Source organism: Camelus dromedarius, chromosome 3, assembly GCF_036321535.1.
Source record: "Camelus dromedarius isolate mCamDro1 chromosome 3, mCamDro1.pat, whole genome shotgun sequence".
NCBI classification, from domain to species: domain Eukaryota; kingdom Metazoa; phylum Chordata; class Mammalia; order Artiodactyla; family Camelidae; genus Camelus; species Camelus dromedarius.
In genome coordinates, this window is record NC_087438.1 from 114,697,372 (window position 1) to 114,715,531 (window position 18,160).

At 37.3% G+C, this 18,160-nt stretch overlaps 3 protein-coding genes across 3 annotated transcripts in view; 2 read left to right on the forward strand and 1 right to left on the reverse strand.

Annotated features, from left to right (window-relative positions):
* GARIN6 (golgi associated RAB2 interactor family member 6) overlaps window positions 1–18,160 on the forward strand; it is a 108,157-nt gene that overhangs the window by 63,886 nt on the left and 26,111 nt on the right. The gene's annotated exons all lie outside the window — the stretch shown is intronic.
* On the forward strand, window positions 3,781–4,713 carry LOC105093509 (olfactory receptor 14A16). Its single transcript, XM_010985385.3, has one exon. It carries the CDS (start codon window positions 3,781–3,783, stop codon window positions 4,711–4,713), a length of 933 nt encoding a protein of 310 aa, XP_010983687.3.
* LOC105093510 (olfactory receptor 14A16-like) lies at window positions 12,519–13,508 on the reverse strand. The gene has a single exon (XM_010985386.3). The coding sequence runs from the start codon at window positions 13,506–13,508 to the stop codon at window positions 12,519–12,521; it is 990 nt and encodes a 329-aa protein (XP_010983688.2).

An 18,160-nucleotide genomic window follows, 5' to 3' on the forward strand; every position in this document is an offset into this window, starting at 1 on the left:
TTGTTTTTTCTTATCATAATTAAAAAAAAAAGATGACCTCAGATAAAAAGTGGGAATAATCTGTGCCTTTTGAGATTTTGTCACAGCTCTAGCGATAAATGAGATAATTCCTTATAGAAATCCTATTCTTTCCAAGAACACTATTTTTTTTTTTTTTAATGTGGTTCTATTCCCACGGTATTTACTTACCCAACTGAAGGAGCATCACTTCAAAAAGTAAAGCAAGGGCAGGAACTCATGGTTCCTATTGCACTGTGTCTGGGAAATTTTTGTATAAGGTCATGTTCCGCAGCTGAAAAAAATCCAGTGAAGTTCATGCCATCCTTGCTCTGAACCTGTTCCCACCTCCCACTTCATTTGGCAACCCTTGTTTTATATCTACACTTCTGTAAGTATTTATTTTCTTATTTTTAAAGTGTGTACAATAACGTGTTTTGAAGCTCAGAAGAGATAATGTAAGTGAAGTAGACAGGGTAAGAGTGTAATGAACAATTAGTTAGTATAATGCTCTGGAAGCCCATGAAAAAAAGACCCCACTAAACCAAACCTCTGCCAGCCCCTAAACTATGATGTATCCCATCCTCTAGAGGAATAGGGAAGCAATGGGATATGAAGTCTGTTTTTGTAAAGAGAAGCACCATGCTGATGAAGAGGATTAAAGTATTCACCTCTGCAGAAGTGCTTAATGATGACAACCTGAGATAAAGTAAGTCTGAATGTTAATGTACCATAAACCATTCCACTGTATAAACCTTTGCAATGGGACCATCTGTGTTCACATCCTGCCTCTATCCTGTGTGACATGGCATTCGTTTCTCAAGCTCACCCCAGGTCTGATACCTCCATATAATGGGTATATAATGGGTTTCTTTGAGCACAGATGTAAGTCATATTAAATAACGCACGGAAACTTCTTAAAACATGGCTGGGGCAGCTAACCGCTCAAGATCCCACATTCCCAACAGTCCATTTCACAAACTGCGAACCATTCTTGCCGTGAGCTTGCCTGCCAAAATGCACGCCTTCTCAAGCCCCCTTATTCTGAAGAAAATCAGACCTTAACCTGATACACATGGAAGGAAAAGAGTAGGAGAGGGTAATGCTGAATAAATCCTCCTTCATGGGTACATGGAATTGATTTCTGAGCAATTTAAATCAAAAAGGTGAGCGGTTAACATTAAAATTATTGATGGCCCTAGAAATATTTTAAACACCTTATCAAAACCTAAGAAACTTTAATTTCATTCTGACAGAAATCTGCTTAGCTGACTTATCTGAATCACTAAAAAAACCAAATCTTTCCTACCCCAGTACCTTCTCTAAAAATAAACAAATAAAAAACCTAAATATACCTCCTCCCGCCAAAAAAAAAAAAAAAAAAAAGGAAAAAAAAATCTTTCTTAATATGCTGGCTTGGTCAACGATGATTAAATGACCATTTCCATGTGTGTGGAACCTGGAGCCTTCCTGTTGGTGGCAAGTCTTAAGGAAAGGAAGAGAGCGCAGTTGCATCTAACGCTAAGCATGGGAGCCAGGGTAAGTCAGCCTGTGGGAAGTCTGCTGGTGTTTCAAGAGACAAAAATGGCTTTTTTTTCACCCCTACAAAACCCTTCTAACATTTCAATAATACCAGTGATGATTTTTACATTTTCTTTCCTAATCAATACAAATGTGCATAATCATTTTATGCTGAGATATAAAGCATGTCGTTCATCCTCCCTGAAGTAAGAGCGCTCTCTTACAGACCTTTTCTGCCAAGTCTTTGATGAGCAGGAGAGTGTCCTGTATCCCTGGAATTCAGAACAAAGACCGGAAGAGCCACAGAGGGAAAGAGGCAGAGAGTGAGGCAGTCACAGACAAGAACATTCTACCTTTTGTCTAGTTTTGTACCAAGGACGGACCCATTCATAACCACACCTCTGCGTCTGGAATTTTACATTCTAACCTTTCATCCATTCAGTAACACAGTCAAAACCTCTACACATCTTCCTTCCCATGTTTAAGTTATTTGGGGTTTTCTCTTTTTGTTTCATATCTATTTCATTCCGGACCTTCCTTTAATAAATCATAGATGTACTATTAAAATCCTCTGCTTCCTTTTATTGCTTCCTCCAAGAAATCTTCCTTTCCAAGGTTACTGAGCATGAAGAACTGTTAAGTTCTTGGAAATGCCATGTTTAGTATATCATCCTCTTCGAGCCCTGAAGTGCCCTTTGTGGTCAGCACGGACACGATGAAAGCTGAACCGCTCAGTTCGTGTCCCGCGATTCCTCACCCTCCTGCTTCACATCACATCCACACAGCTTTGCTGCAAAGGATTCTAATTACACGTATTCCTTAAGCTGCCAGCATCCTGCTTTTTTCACACCGTTCGCTGTATTTGAAGCCATATAATTTTGTTAGCCCTTCCTCAGTAGTACCAATATTCCGAGGGCTATTTCCTTCCTCACATTTCTCCATCCAATCCACAGCAATTCCTTTAGAACTCCTGAAGCATTTAGTGCCTCCCCTCATTTGGTTCAATAAATATCATCTTATATGTTGATTATAATTGTATAGTAGAGAAATATTATCTTCTTACTTGTCGAGTAATTAAAACATAAAGGCAGAGTAAGTGAAGTTTGAGGTAAATAACTGGATCTCCGGAGGAAAGTGGGGATTGTTGCTGAGAACTTATTTTGGCTTCTGAAGCCTCCACTGTAAACTTAAAGATGGATGAGAAGAAAAGTAAAAATAATTTGGGGAAACAACTACAAACATAGACACACTCATAGCGTTTTCTCATTTCAAAGTTTTTCAGTTTTTCGTAACTCTGTCCAAAGGAAGGAAGATTGAATAAGTAGAGAAAATGATGTTTATTATTTTTTAAAAACTTTTTTTTATTGAGTTATAGTCATTTTACAATGTTGCATCAAATTCCAGTGTAGAGCACAATTTTTCAGTTGTACATGAACATACATATATTCATTGTCGCGTTCTTTTTCACGGTGAGCTACCACAAGATCTTGTATATATTTCCCTGTGCTATACAGTATAATCTTGTTTATCTATTCTACATATGCCTGTCAGTATCTACACATTTTGAAATCCCAGTCTGTCCCTTCCCACTCCCACCCCCCTTGGCAACCACAAGTTTGTATTCTATGTCTATGAGTCTGTTTCTGTTTTGTATTTATGTTCTTTTTTTTTGTTGTTTTTTTTTTTTTTTTAGATTCCACATATGAGTGATCTCATATGGTATTTTTCTGCAAAGGTCTTCTTGTAAAAAAAATTAGTCATTTTTATATACATTGTTCAGCTGAATCAGAATAATGATCAGATGAGAAAGTTCTCTCTGGAAACTGAATGAACTGGTACTCAGAAAATTTATTCATTAAAAGGCAAATGAAAATGGCTAAGCTGAAATTTGTATGTGGGACAGATTGCTTGAAGTCCATGGCTTTTCTTCCTCCATATTGTAGTGTATGTACGTATAGTTTGTAAAATTTCCTTTCACTGAGATACAGAGTATAGACGTTAATCTGGGTAAAATTACAAGGTATGTGATTTGCACTGGACTGGCACCCCCCTTCAGTCATATGGCAGTGTGGTCACTGTGGTTAGGGACCTCACCGGAAACTTCTTGTGTTAATCTCATGTTGTCTCAAATTTTCTAACAGATTTGCGTGTCAGCGGGAGGAAGGGAAATTAAAATAGAACAGCAAACCTCAGGCTGAGTCTCAACTTGCCTACTTTTTTCCCCCTATTTTTTTAAGAATAAGTGATTAAATGTCAAAAGAAATGGACAACTTGACCTCTGGGAGCACATTCTTTCTTATGGGGTTTACTGACATTCGGGAGATCCAGATTTTACACGCCATGCTCTTTCTGCTAATTTACCTGGCAGCCCTACTTGGGAATCTTCTCATCATCTTAGTCACCACCAAGGACCATTGCCTTCACACCCCTATGTACTTCTTCCTGAAGAATTTGTCCTTTCTGGATCTTGGCCTCATTTCCATCACTGTCCCCAAATCCATCACAAACTCTCTGATGAATTACAACACCATTTCATTCCTTGGATGTGTCTCGCAGGTGTTCTTCTTTTTCTCCTTAGCTACTACAGAAGTAGCGCTCCTCACAGTCATGTCCTATGACCGCTATGTTGCCATCTGCCACCCACTCAGATATGACAGCATCATGAGCCGTGGATCCTGTGTGCGGATGGCTGCCTCTTCGTGGCTCAGCGGAGGTCTCAATGCAATCCTGCATACGGCTTCGACCTTCTCCACACCCACGTGTGGGTCTCCTGAAGTCCATCAGTTCTTCTGTGATGTCCCGCAACTGCTCTCTCTTGCCTGTTCACCCAACACTGGGGAATTCGTAGTCATCGGACTCAGCCTAGTGTTCGATTTTGGCTGTTTCGTGTTTATTGATATTTCTTACATTTACATCTTCTCCACTGTGCTGAGGATGCCCTCCAGAGAAGGCAGGGCCAGAGTTTTCTCCACCTGCTTGCCTCACCTCATCGTTGTGACTCTGTTTCTCTCTTCTGGGTTTTTTGCCTATTTACACCCCTTACCCAAATCTCCATCACTTTCGGACTTGCTGATTTCAGTATTCTATACTGTGGTGCCACCCACCATGAACCCTCTCATCTACAGTCTGAGAAATAAGGATATGAAGACGGCCCTAAAGAAACTGAGAATGACCAGAGTTTGTCAACTAAGTTAGAAGGAGTAACCTCACATACATCGCGATCTTTTCGTTCACTGACATAATTATCTGAGACATCTGTTGCATACTCTGACTATAATATTGTGTATACAGTTTGGTTCTATACGAACCAAACAATTTGGTTGTACTTATCAAAGTGCCACTGATAAGCACGCTGCCTGTCCCGATCAAGTGGATGGCAAAGCCAGCTAGGTGCTTCTTGGGACTGGACAGATACACGTTGCCCTTGCATTTGTCATCCCAATGGTACCTCCTATTTTTCTGTGACAAATAATAAACTGGGCAGGATGCTGGGACATCAGACATCAGCTTGGACTCTCCCAGGCAAACCAACTGCATGGTCACCCTTCACGAAGGTGATATCTGAAATGCCATGTGGGCTGATACGTATAATTCAATCTCAAATTAAGGGAACTAGATAGAGGTGAAATGAAGGCTGCAGGACATTGTGTGTATACAAAATGCCACTGAGTTGTGCAAATTCTAATGGTAAATTCTACGTTATGTGGATTTCACCTCACCAACAAGACAAAAACCAAAACCAAACAACAGTCTGTTGTTCATTTGTCTTCCTCTTTTCTTTTTCAAACTTACTATATGGCATTTTCTGGCACAGCTTGTGTCCTTGCAGCCTAGTGAGAAGAGACACATATACTAAAATGTGACTTCGCTGTATACAGATACATATGCTTACAGTAGGATTAAAACAAGCTTCTGGGTGCATGGAGTGAAGGGTCCAAACACACACACACAAAGCTTAGAATGATGGCAGGCGTAGGGAGACAATATACATGTTTTAAAGGAAATCCTTAAGCTGTGCTTCAAAGGATAAGGAGCAATGAATCTGGGAAAGAAGGAGGAGAACCAGACTGAAAGCTGACAGGAAGGTAAAAGCAGACAGACAAAGGCAAAGGGCAGTAAAGGCTCAGAGAAGGTGCGCGACTGATCTGGGATTGGAAACCACAGTGCGTTTTGTCCTGAAAGACAACGAGAAACAGATAAGGGAAGGACTAGAGAGGCAGAAAGGCGAAGTGGCTGGACAAGATCCCGAGAGGCTCAAAGCCCACAGTGGAAGATGAGGCTTTGATCAACTGTTGCCATGAAGAGAAACCAGAGACAGGAAATGTCTATCACATTATGTAATGACTTAGGTATGTTTAAGGAAGTAAAAAAAACACACACACACACACACACACAAACTGAGTTTGCAAACAGTGAGTTTTAGACTTTATAACTTAATGGAAGTACAACCCACTATGATCTTTTTTGTTTCTTTACTCCTGATCTAGTCATCAATTTTCCAACTTCAGTACATTTGTCCTTGAGACCTGTTTTGCCTAAGATTACTTCAGACTAACTCAGTCTCTCCTATTACATGCTTCCTGTGCATTATTTGCCTCTCCATCACAGTGCTTATTTTAGTTGTAACTTGACATTTATTTCTGTTAAGTCTTTGATACATGTCTCTTTCCTTGACTACATTGTATCCTTGAAGCAAGTTTATATCTTCAGTGAATAGCTTATTGTGTGACCTGGAGCAGACATTCAGTAAATACATATTTAATAAATGGAAGAATAGACAATACAGACATCTTTTCCAATTCCCATCCATTTTTTTTTTATTAGCCACACCTTTAAAAATTTAACATCTTGTTTGTACTTTCCATGTTGGATATATTGTGGATGCATAGAGATTGTTAAAGATATTTGTCAGCCTGGAAGTACCAAGTTTCTAATGGAAAAAAAATCATATCTTACTCATCATTAAAATTAAAATTGATTGAAAGTGAATGAATGGACTCAGTTTAATCATCAGTAATCTAAGCTTACAAAAATATGTCTACATTTTAATGAGTCTGTTTGTAATTCATTCTAATGGCATTAGATTATGATAAATCTATACTAGTTTTAACCATATTTTATTGTAACTGAGTGCATTTCATAATAAACTTGAGCAATATACAGAGAAAAAGCATTGCTATGACAATAATTATGTTTGAATTTCTTGGAAAAATCATTTGTATGACTGGATCGTTTTCAAGCAATTGATATGTATCATATAAATGCTGGTCCCACAGCATATAAAATAACACCGTACAATGCAAGATATTCCTTCATTTCTCCTTACATGCATGTCTCATTTTATACTTGAGTGTCTCTTCCCTTCAACACCAAGTGAAATTTAATGATGTATCTGTTGAGATTATTGGGGATTTGCATGTGAAAGGTGGTCTTCCTAGAAAGGAGAACATTTGGAATTCTTTATGTGGTAGGGGAAATAAAAATCACTCAAAATGGCCACAAGTTAATCTCCAGAATTTATGAATATGCTAATTTATATAGTAAAAGGGGCATTGCAGATGTGATAAAGATTACAGACCTTGAGATGGAAGGATTACTTAGGTGGGCCCAAGGTAATCACATAAATCCTTAAGAACAGAAAGCCTTTCTCAGCAGTAGTCAGAAAACCTGAGATGGCCGTGTGAGATGAACTAGACTGGCTAATGTTGGCTTTTGAAGATGGAACAAGGGGGTTATGATCCAAGGAAGATGGGAGGCCTCTAGAAGGTGGAAAAGGCAAGAAAACACATTATCTCCGAGAGCCTCCGGAAAGGAGCATACCCTAACTGACACCATCCTTTGAGCTCAGTTAGTCTGCCCTATAAAACTGTGAAATCTGTGCTTTCTGAGCTACTCTGTTTGCAGGAATCTGTTCCTGCAGCAATAGAGAACTAAGACACTGAATAAATGTAGTGCTTCAGTATCAGCGCATCACATTTGTACTACAGAATGTATAGCTTTTGATATATTCAAATACATGAACATTGTAGACAGCAACTGGAATGGAAATTCTACAATTGTATCCAACGATGTAGAGGAATCTCACAGATAGCACTGGACTCAAGAAATTAGACATAAAGAATATACCCTGGATTCTGTCATTTATCTTATATAAATAAGAATATGTTCTATGCTGTTGGAAGTCAGAATAACATTTACGTTGAGAGCTGTGTTCTGCATATATTTTGCTTTATTTCTTGTTCTAGATGAAAATAACATGGATGTGTGAAGTTTGTGAAAATGTACCCAGCTGTTTTCATGGGGTCCTTGCACTTTCTTTTTTTGTAAAATAATCCTAAGTTATTTAATCAAAGAAATAAAGCTCCTTGAGTGGCAGGAGAGTAAGGAAAGTCTTTCTTCTCCAATGGTAATAGGCAGCGGTCTGCTCTTTGGAACAATCGGAAAATGGAATAGGGAGCCTCTGTATATATCTGAGCAAGGAGAATTTCCTGGCCTTGGTACAGATCACCATGACTAGGGAACCACAAAATGTGGCAAATAAAAAAGACCAACCGCTCTTAGAAAACAAAGATCGTATTGGTGCCCAGGGAGGATTGAATGATCAGGATGGACAAAGACCCCCCCAGTAATGACTGCAAATCCATTTCTCACCATACTGACAGAAACACACTGTGTGGCAGAGCATCAGATTTATTTTGATTTAAAGGAACAGTGTAATGGGACACTCCTTGCATATGGAAATCTCTAGACTAAGATCCACACTGCTATACCCCAGCAGACGCTACCCAGATTACTATAATGCTACTGTACTTTTACATGTACATTTTATTTTTTGGTCATATTAAGTTTTTGCCTGTAACACTAACCAGTGTATCAAATGAGAATGCCAAATACATTTTCCTGTGGTAATAACTGACTTTATCAACACCTTCTTCTTTCTAAGAGTTGGAGTATTCCAATATTACAATATCATAAACGGTCTGGTGAGTGTGTAGAAAAAGTTCACAGGGGCACACTCCTAAACACACGATCAGCTGAAATGCATCTCTACTGAATGCATAATGGTTTCCTAAACCTTCTCATTGGCTTAGCTGAGAGAGAATAAAACCTTATTTAATGAGCAGAGGGCTGGAATCTTTACTTTCTGGGGTTGAGAACAACAGAAGCAAACCAATAATGAATGTCTAGGAAGAGGAAGTTTGTAAAACACAAAATATTGACCAAATACCTTAAATTCTAGGCCATAAGCAGCTGAAGAGAAGAAGATTTATTAGTGTGAAAAACACTGTAGTAATTATACGCAAAGGATACAATTGACGAAGAGGACCATGGCAGTCAGGGGCATATTCCTGATAGATGGGAAACTTCATATAAATATTGAAGGGTGAAGCATAGCAAGATAGAATGATTTTTACTGAATTATGACAAGAAAAGCGCATGATAACCAGAAAAACCTAATGCACAGAGAAAGATTCTAAGATCTGGAAATATTCTGTGTGATTGAGAAGATGTTATCTACAAAAAAAAAAAAAAAAAAAAAAGGATGGAAAAGAAAATTAGGAAAGAAAGACCTATCTGATATATAAAATTTTTAACAACTGAATCAGAAGTCAAAAAGAAATGAAGATAATAAAGATTTCTGATGGTACCAATAGCTAGATTACTTTTCATCTTTTGAGCTGAACATTTTTTCTAATACACAGAAATAGATATATTTATGTGCACATACATATTTTACAAGTATGAGGTAAATCTGTATAAACTGTTTCATGTGACTTTCCTCTCACAAAACAATTGTGTCATAGGTGTGTTTTAGGTCCACATGTGGAGATCACACTACCATTTTTATATCCACCATGTGAATAAAATTATACCATAAGGTCTTAACCTGTTTTGATAGATACAAAGGATATTTCCAATCTTTTAAAATCTTCCTTATTATAAATATATCTTTTGCAAACATTGTTGGATTTTATACATTGAGACAAAGACAGAGAGTTGGAGAGAAAGAGAAAGAAAGGGAGAGAGAGGTAATCTCAGACAATTTTTAGAAACTTCTTTCTGGAACATTATAATTTTATAATCAGGTAGATTATGCTAGATCATGCAATGGGCTCTAATTCCATGTTTACTCTCTCAGCATATAACATATGCATATATTACAAACAGTTCTTCTAATTTATCATTAGGATTTATAATTTATTCAATATATTAGAAAATATATGTGACTTCGTGTAGTTTGAATTAATTAAAAAAACCATTGAACACTCAGGATTTTTATAGTCTAATAGTTTATTTTATTAATATTTGTGGAGGGTTTTGTACATGTCTATATAGATATTTCTTGAAGTATAGTTGATTTATAATATTGGGTTAATTTCAGGTGTACAGCAAAGTGATTCAGTTTTGTTTTGCAAATTCTGTTTAGGTTATTATAAGATATCTCGTATAATTCCCTGCGCTATCTAATAAATCCGTGTTGCTTGTCTATTTTTTGTATAGTTTGTCTCTGTTAATCCTGCATTCCTAATTTGTCCTTTTCCCCTCTACACTTTTGGTAACCATAAATTAGTTTTCTATGTCTGTGAATCTGTTTCTGTTTTGTAGATAAATTCATTAGTGTCTTTGTTTTTCTTTTTTTCTTTCTTCTTTTTTTTAAGATGCCACACATGAGTGATATCATATGATATTTTTCTTTCTTTTTCTGGCTTACTTCACTGAGAAATGACGATCTCCAGATCCATCTATGTTGCTGCAAATGGCATTATTTTACTCTTTCTGTATGGCTGAGTAGTATTCCATTGTATAAATATACCACAGCTTCTGTACCAGTCATCTGTTGATGGACATTCAGATAGTTTCCTTGTCTTGGCTATTGTATATAGTGCTGCTATGAACATTGGGGTGCATATGACTTTTCAAATTAGAATTCTTTCTGTTTATATGCCCAGCTGTGGGATTGCTGGGTCATAAGGTAAGTTTATTTTTAATTTTTTGAGGAATCTCCACACTGTTTGCTACAATGGCTGCACTAAACTTCATTCCCACCAGCAGTGTCGGAGGGTTCCCTTTTCTCCACACCCTCTCCAGTATTTATTGTTTGTGGATTTTTTTAATGATGGCCATTGTGACTGGTGTGAGTCACAACCTCATTGTAGTTTTGAATTGCATTTCTCTGATAATTAGCGATTTGAGCATTTTATCATGTGCCTATTGACCATTTGTATGTCTTCATTGGAGAATTGGATGTTTAGGTCTTCTGCCCATTTTTGGATTGTTTTTTTTTTATTATTAAGTTGTATGAGCTATTTAGATATTCTGGAAATCAAACCTTTGTCAGTCACATCATTTGCAAATACTTTCTCCCATTCTGGAGGTTGTCATTTTGTTTTGCTTATGGTTTCCTTTGCAGTGCAAAAGCTTGTAAGTTTAATTAGGTCCCATTTGTTTAATTTTGCTCTTATTTCCATTGCCTGGGTAGACTGCCCTAGGGGAACATTGCTAAGATTTATGTCAGAGAAGGTTTTGCCTATGTTTTCTTCTAGAGTTTTATAGTGTCTTGTCTTATATTTAAGTCTTTAAGCCATTTTGAGTTTTTTTTTGTGTGTGTATGGAGTGAGGGAGTGTTCTAAATTCATTGAGTTACACACTGCTGTCCAGTTTTCCCAACACCACTTTCTGAAAAGACAGTCTTTTCTCCATTGTATATTTTTGCCTCCTTTGTTGAAGAATAATTGACCATAGGTCTGTGGGTTTATTTCTGGGCTTTCTATTCTGTCCCATTGATCCATATGTCTGTTTTCATGGCAATACCACACTGTTTTGATGACTGTAGCTCTGCAATATTGTCTGAAACCTGGGAGGGTTATTCCTCCAGCTTTGTTCTTTTTTTGAATATTGATAAAGGAACATGTATTTCCTTCAATATAAAATTTTAGTGAAAATTATGTTTTTATTTCACAGCAAATACTCATCAATAGACTTAATTTGTTAAAAGAGAAAGTTATGTGATATAAACAAAGATGAGAAATTTTAAAAAGTGTAAAGCAATAGATAGACTTTGGGTTTTGGGGAGAGACGTGTACTCAAGATGTGATACAAGCCCTTTTCCACATCTCAGTTTATTTGGCTAAGGCACATAGAGCGACGTTCAGCTCGTCCTATTCTTTTAGAGGTAGAAAGAAAAGGTGTAAAAAGAGAAAGAGAGATTGTGATCATGGGAGTAAAAGGATAAGAAGTAAGGGAATGAGATAAGAATGGAAGGAAAGAAACGGGAAGCAAAAACACAAATACAGTAAGAAAAGGCATCCATGGAAACAGGAAATGATATTTAGAGAATATGAAAATATATAAGATAAATAAAAATAGGGTGATAAAATAATACACAAGCTTTCTCATGACTGAAAAAGGTATTAAACTATTTTTGTTAGAACTACATTTTAACCAGAAACGTGTGGTGAGAGATGTGTCATTTGCCATCACCTTCCGTAAGATTCTTCTTTATGGCTGATTACTGATTATAGCTACTTAATAATTTTCTAGGTAATGCATATGTTTTAAACAGAAGACTAAGTGGGTAAAATTATTTTTATTCTAAGTTTTTGAAAAGAGAAAAATCATGATGACAAGAAAAATAAAGATTCCCTTTGTTGATAATTTCTATCAAAAAGTAGTAAAATACAGTGTTAGGAAATAAAAATATAATGTGTAAATTTTGAAGAAATAAAATAATCATGTAAAGAAGTAGTGTGTGATGGTATTGACAAAAGAAGTGAAGCCATTAGAATAACTTGAACTGACTCTTGTGATGTGAAATTAATGATGGAAGGCATTCAATACATTTTGTGTTTCTTAAAACCCTCCTCAAGTTTATACGAGAAGCATGTATTATTGGATATGAAGTTGCAGAATACATAAATCTGGTGTAGCTGTTGCTGGAGAAATAGAGAACATAATAAAATGTTAATAGATCAAACTCTCAAGAAATGGTTCCACTTGCTTTATTTAGTGTGTCTGTCAGGTGGCTTAGGGACAGCAGGGTATTTATGTTTTTGGTAACATTTTAACAGCAGTATTTTGCCTAGGGCTGCCTTCACAGCCTTGTTCCTCAGACTATAGATGAGAGGGTTCAGGCTGGGCGGTACCATAGTGTATAACACAGACATGAAAAGATTTAGTGATGATGCCGATTTATAGCCGGTCCCCAAGTAAGTGACAATACCAGAAAAGAGAAACAAGGTCACCACAGCGAGGTGTGGTATGCAGGTAGAGAAACTTTTGAACCTGCCTCGTGCAGCTGGAATTCTCAGGACAGCTGAGAAAATATAGATGTAAAAGGCAATCAGGAAAAGGAAGCAGACAGAGGCCAAAGTACAGCTAGCAATCATAAATGCATATTCTAGCATGTGCTCTCCAGGGCAAGCAAGCGTGAGCAGCGACGGGACATCACAATAGAAGTGATGCACTACGTAGGGCCCACAGAAGCGGACAGAGAACGTACCTGCCACGTGAATGGATCCATAGACACACCCACTCGACCATGCTGCAGTCACCATCTGCCAACGGGTGCCTCTATTCATGATGGCCTCATAGTACAGAGGCTGGCAGATGGCAACATAGCGGTCATAGGACATGACTATAAGGAGGGCGTACTCTGCGCCAGCGAAAAAAATAAAAAGAAAAATTTGGGAGGCACATCCCATGAAAGAGATGGAATGGCTTTTGGTCAGAGAGTTTATGATGGATTTGGGCACAATGACGGAGATATAGCAGATATCAATCAAAGCCAAATTCTTTAGGAAGAAATACATGGGGGACTGGAGATGCTGGTCAGTGGAGGTGAGGGTGACAATAAGGAGGTTGCCCATCAGTGCTGCCAGGTAAATCAGGAAGAAGAATGTAACATACAGTGTTTGTAGCACCTGGTCATCAGGGAGTCCCATGAGCAAAAATTCCCTTAGTCTGGTCACATTTGTTACTTTCTCAGCCATGCTGATTTGTATCTGTTAAAAGTAAAGATTACGCTGGTAATTAGTTTGTTCAGATACGGTAGCCATCACCTTTACTTAACTCTTAATATAGTTTATTCCTGAATGAGGCATAATTCATCAGAGTAACTGGGAAAATGCATCATACAGGCTTCCCTTCTTATAAAATTAACAGAGAGCGGACGGAAATATGATTGATATTAAGGAGAGTTTAGGAGAGGCTGAAAATGAAATCAAACAGAAAAGAGTTTTACCATATTTCGTGCTTTAAGAATCTAACAGACGGGTGTTACGCCCTTTGAGACAAATTTGTGTGTGAAGCAGCTAACATATTTTACAGGTACAGGGGTAAAAGGAAAACATTTCTTTTTTTTCCTACTCCAGATGTTATTTGTCAAACATGGCTTTAGACCTAGAGAAAAATAAAATAAAAATGGTAAAAATGTAATAAAATAAGACAAAAAGATAATAATGTGTGGGTTTGTCAAATGAAATTAAAGATGATACAGAATGTATTCCAGGCAGAATGTGGGAGAAGCATGAATTAATGTCACACTGTGGGGTGCTAACTTTTTAGTTGATATTAGGCAGAAATGTTCATAATAGAAATATAAGACACCAAGAGTAACACTTCCTGACCTATTTACGACAGATCTGTGCCTTGTGTGGTAGCCCACTTGCACAATTCCCTCGAACCGCCACATCAGCAGTGGCCGGTCTGTGGCCATGAAATGAGCCTCTTAATGACACTAGCTCTCATTTAAACCAAGTGACCGTGGTGTTGTCTAGGCATTCAGAGAACAAGTAGCATCGTCATTCTCTGATCATTTTGGTCCTGGAAACAAATTGGTTGGATAATTTTCTTACCAGTTAGTGCAAGTTTCTCCCAGTGATGCCGCTGACAACGTCCCAACTTCTTCCAGAAGAAGAAAAGCTCTTGATTAAGAAGAGCTTTTATTAATGTATTAAAATTAACAGAGATTTTGTTCTTCCAATTCCTTGGACCTTGCAGTCAGACATGACACGAGAAGAGAAGTTCCCAATAACTGTGGCGTGACAGGGCACATTTTCCCATTACCTTTTGCATGTGTCTCTATAAACGTGTAAGGAAAGGATAGTCATGGGTGTCTGCCATCAAATGACGCTTTTATTCAAGAAGAGCTGCCTGCTGCATGACCAGGAGTGCTCAAGTAGCTTTATAATGCTTGCATGGTTGCTGAGCTTTAAGCTGTACTTTCAGCCTGTGGCATTGGTTCACGGTTAATGATCTCACACGTCACATGAAGTTACAGTCATATAATCGAGGTAGAAATTAACTAAAGGAATTGACCAGGGGTTCTGATGAGAGAGCGTTTATTCCCTGAGGGATCAGAAGGCAACCTTAAACCCCTGAAGACTAAAGACTAAAGATGACTTAGAAGGGTGTTTTACTTGCCCTTACTAGCTTTCTGTTACGAGCGTATCACAACAACTCCATGAAAACATTCAAGCTGTGGCTTTCTGTTTATTCGTTTATTATAACATCAAGATTTTAGTGGAAAATAGACCATTTGAATTCACCTATTGAAATTTAAATTCAGGAACGTATATTAAAACATGAATGCTATTTTATTTTCCTTTTTTTGTTTGTTTGTATTTTCACACTATTATATATTCAAATGTTATTCATGTAAAATACCAAGAAAGACTAAATTTAAGTAAAACTTGCTTCACTCCCATATTTCCTCCCAGGGACCATGGGAGGTGCCAAGTGTGGGAGTGTTTCCTCCAATTTTAAATTAAGTGCCTCTTTTTTTCCAGCTTTATTTTCATAACACAATGTCCTATTCAGTTGAAATCATGAATGGTTTACATTCACCATTACTGTTTACAAATATACTGCGATCTTACAACATTTTCAGGGCAGTCACACAAAAGAGCACATTCTACTATGATTCCAGAAAGTATACTTTATGTTTAAAGTATTTATGGCTAAAATGAGGTTGCACAAATCTTATAACTTGACTTGAAGATTTTTTTTTTTTGGTCCTGCTTATTAAATATTTTTTAGTGAGCTTCAGAGTGGAGTCATTAAAGCAGTGGTCAAATTGCTGTTGTCAGAGGTCATTCAGAAATTAAGAATGTCTGAAGATGATGAGAATACTTCTACAAAAGTACTAATTCAGAACAGACCCTCAGCAGGAATGCTTAATTTTGTTTGAAATACATTAAAATCACACAAGACTAAAGATTCTGTGTAATTTTTTTTCTTTCTCATCTTATCCTTTCCTCTGTCTTCAATTCCTCCTTCTTTCTTATCATTTATTGTCTTCCTTTTACTTTAATTTTTTCTTTATTTCTTTCTACTTTTGTCCTATTTTGGGCTTTTAAAATTCACTTTAAGTATTGATTTATTTTTTCTTCCAACTACTCAGTTATAAATTCCTCAGTGATATTCTATTTCTTCTCCCACTGATGAAATAAAATTTGTATTTTAAAGTAGGACAAAAAATTATAAATAAAATTGTCTCTGTGTGTTTGTTTGGGCCACCTCCCTCCCTCCCAAATGTGCAGTGTGCATCTGCATTACACTTGAACCAGAACTCCTCAATGATGGCAGTGCCTGGTCATTCTTAAAAATACCTTTTTTTTTTCCCCTTCTATTTTTCTGACTCTAGCAATGTAACTTCTTAAAAGAATAGTGTTCTTTTCCAACTCTGCTGGGGGCCTCTGTGACCTGTTGCTCACTTTATACATGCTTATCTGGACTGTGTGTCTTCAGTGAACTTTATGTAAAATACCAGTATATCATTTTTTATGTGTGATCGTTTGTCTGTAAAATGTATATGGCTGTGTCTTCAAATTCTAAGCATTTTCAGAGCTTTCTAAGAGTCTGTCTTCCAGGTTACCATCTTTGGTTTGGCTTGATAAAATTCTTTTTTTTTTTTTTTTCAGTTAAATTGATTTTTAATTGAATTTTTGACATTTTCTTGGTGTAGTCTGCAAGATATCAGAGATCTCCACCAGAGAACAGCCTGGAGTCTATCCTGAACCATTGCTTGGTACCAGCATGGGCCCTTTGAGCCTTATCCCTTTCTTAGTATTCCTCGGCTGCTTTGGTGATTTCTCCGCATATCTGGACGTCATTACTTTAAATGACATCCTGAATTTTACTGGAGCCATTTTTCTTGGTGCTTGGAGTTCTGAGGGGTTACTGGTACATTTCTCAGGTATAAGCCTAGGGGGAAACTCCCAGGCAAGGACCTGGAGGGGGACTTCGGAGTGACCTGGGTTGGCTGGCCTTTTTAAAATTTAAACTTAAATTAAACAGATTATGTATACATGGTCTGAACAAACTGTTTGCTAGGAAAATGAGACACTGAGCCTGCTCAGTTCTGACAAAAAGGGACACTTGCTCCTTTTGACCATCAGGCATTCTTAGGTGACTGAGGACCTACTAGAGGCGTCTGAGGATCAATCCTTGTGATGTGCAGCAATCCTGCAAGGGATCCCACTACAACCAGTAAATAAATTCTGCTTACTGGGGCACACTAAGGCTGATCACCTAGTGCCCCAAGCACCCAGAGCCGTTTCTGCTGGAGGGAGAAACTGAGGTTTGTAAGAGAGTCGAACTAATCCAAGGGTAACTCCTTGGGGAACTACATGCCGAAGCAGCACACGCTCAATCCATCACACTGCCCTGAGGAAGCTGTGTGTACCATATCTGAATTAGGTTACCAAACTGAGAAAGAAACCACATCTCAAAGGCTGACAGTTCCCTGATTGATATCCACCCACTGGAACCCCAGCTAGCTTTATGTACAATTGGAATGAAGCCAATGCTTGTAAGCACTTCTCTTAACTCTTAAATGGCCAGGATGGAGCTCCTTTGGCATTCCAAAACTGTACAGAAAGCTATCTTGAGGAAACATCTTTTCAAAATTCTGACCCTGAAAGAACAAAAATATTCCTAGGAAAAAATTTGAAGTTGTAATTCATATCATTGAAATCTGAACACAGCCCATATCACCTGAAACTACAGCCTTGGCTCAATTAGTAGAACTGAAAACTGGAAGGAAAAAAGAAAAAGAGGCCTTTTAAAGCTCAAGCAGGAAAACAATGAGATGTCTGTGTCCATTGGGAGGTATATGTGGCTGTGTGTACATTATAAATATGGTATGTCCCACCTTGAGATGGTGTTACCAAATTAATTGTAAAAGAGCTCTATTTAATTGATATAAAAGTTAAGCACTCAAAAATAAAGTTATTTCTTTTATATATATATATATTTTTTTTTTTTTATTGAAAGATAGTTTACAATGTTGTGTCAATTTCTGGTGTACAGCACAATGCTTCAGTCATATGTGAATATACATATATTCATTTTCATATTCTTTTTCACCATAAGTTGCTACAAGATATTGAATATAGTTCCCTAAGCTATACAGTATGAATTTGTTATTTATCTATTATATATATACAGATTTGCATATATACAGATTTTGCATGTATATTTGCAGATATACATATCTGCAAATCTCGAATTCCCAATTTATCCCTTCCCAAACCCTTCCCCTCTTGGTAACTATGAGTTTGTTTTCTATATCTGTGAGTCTGTTTCTGTTTTGTAAATGTTTGGCTTTTTTTTTTTTTAGATTCCACATATAAGTGATATC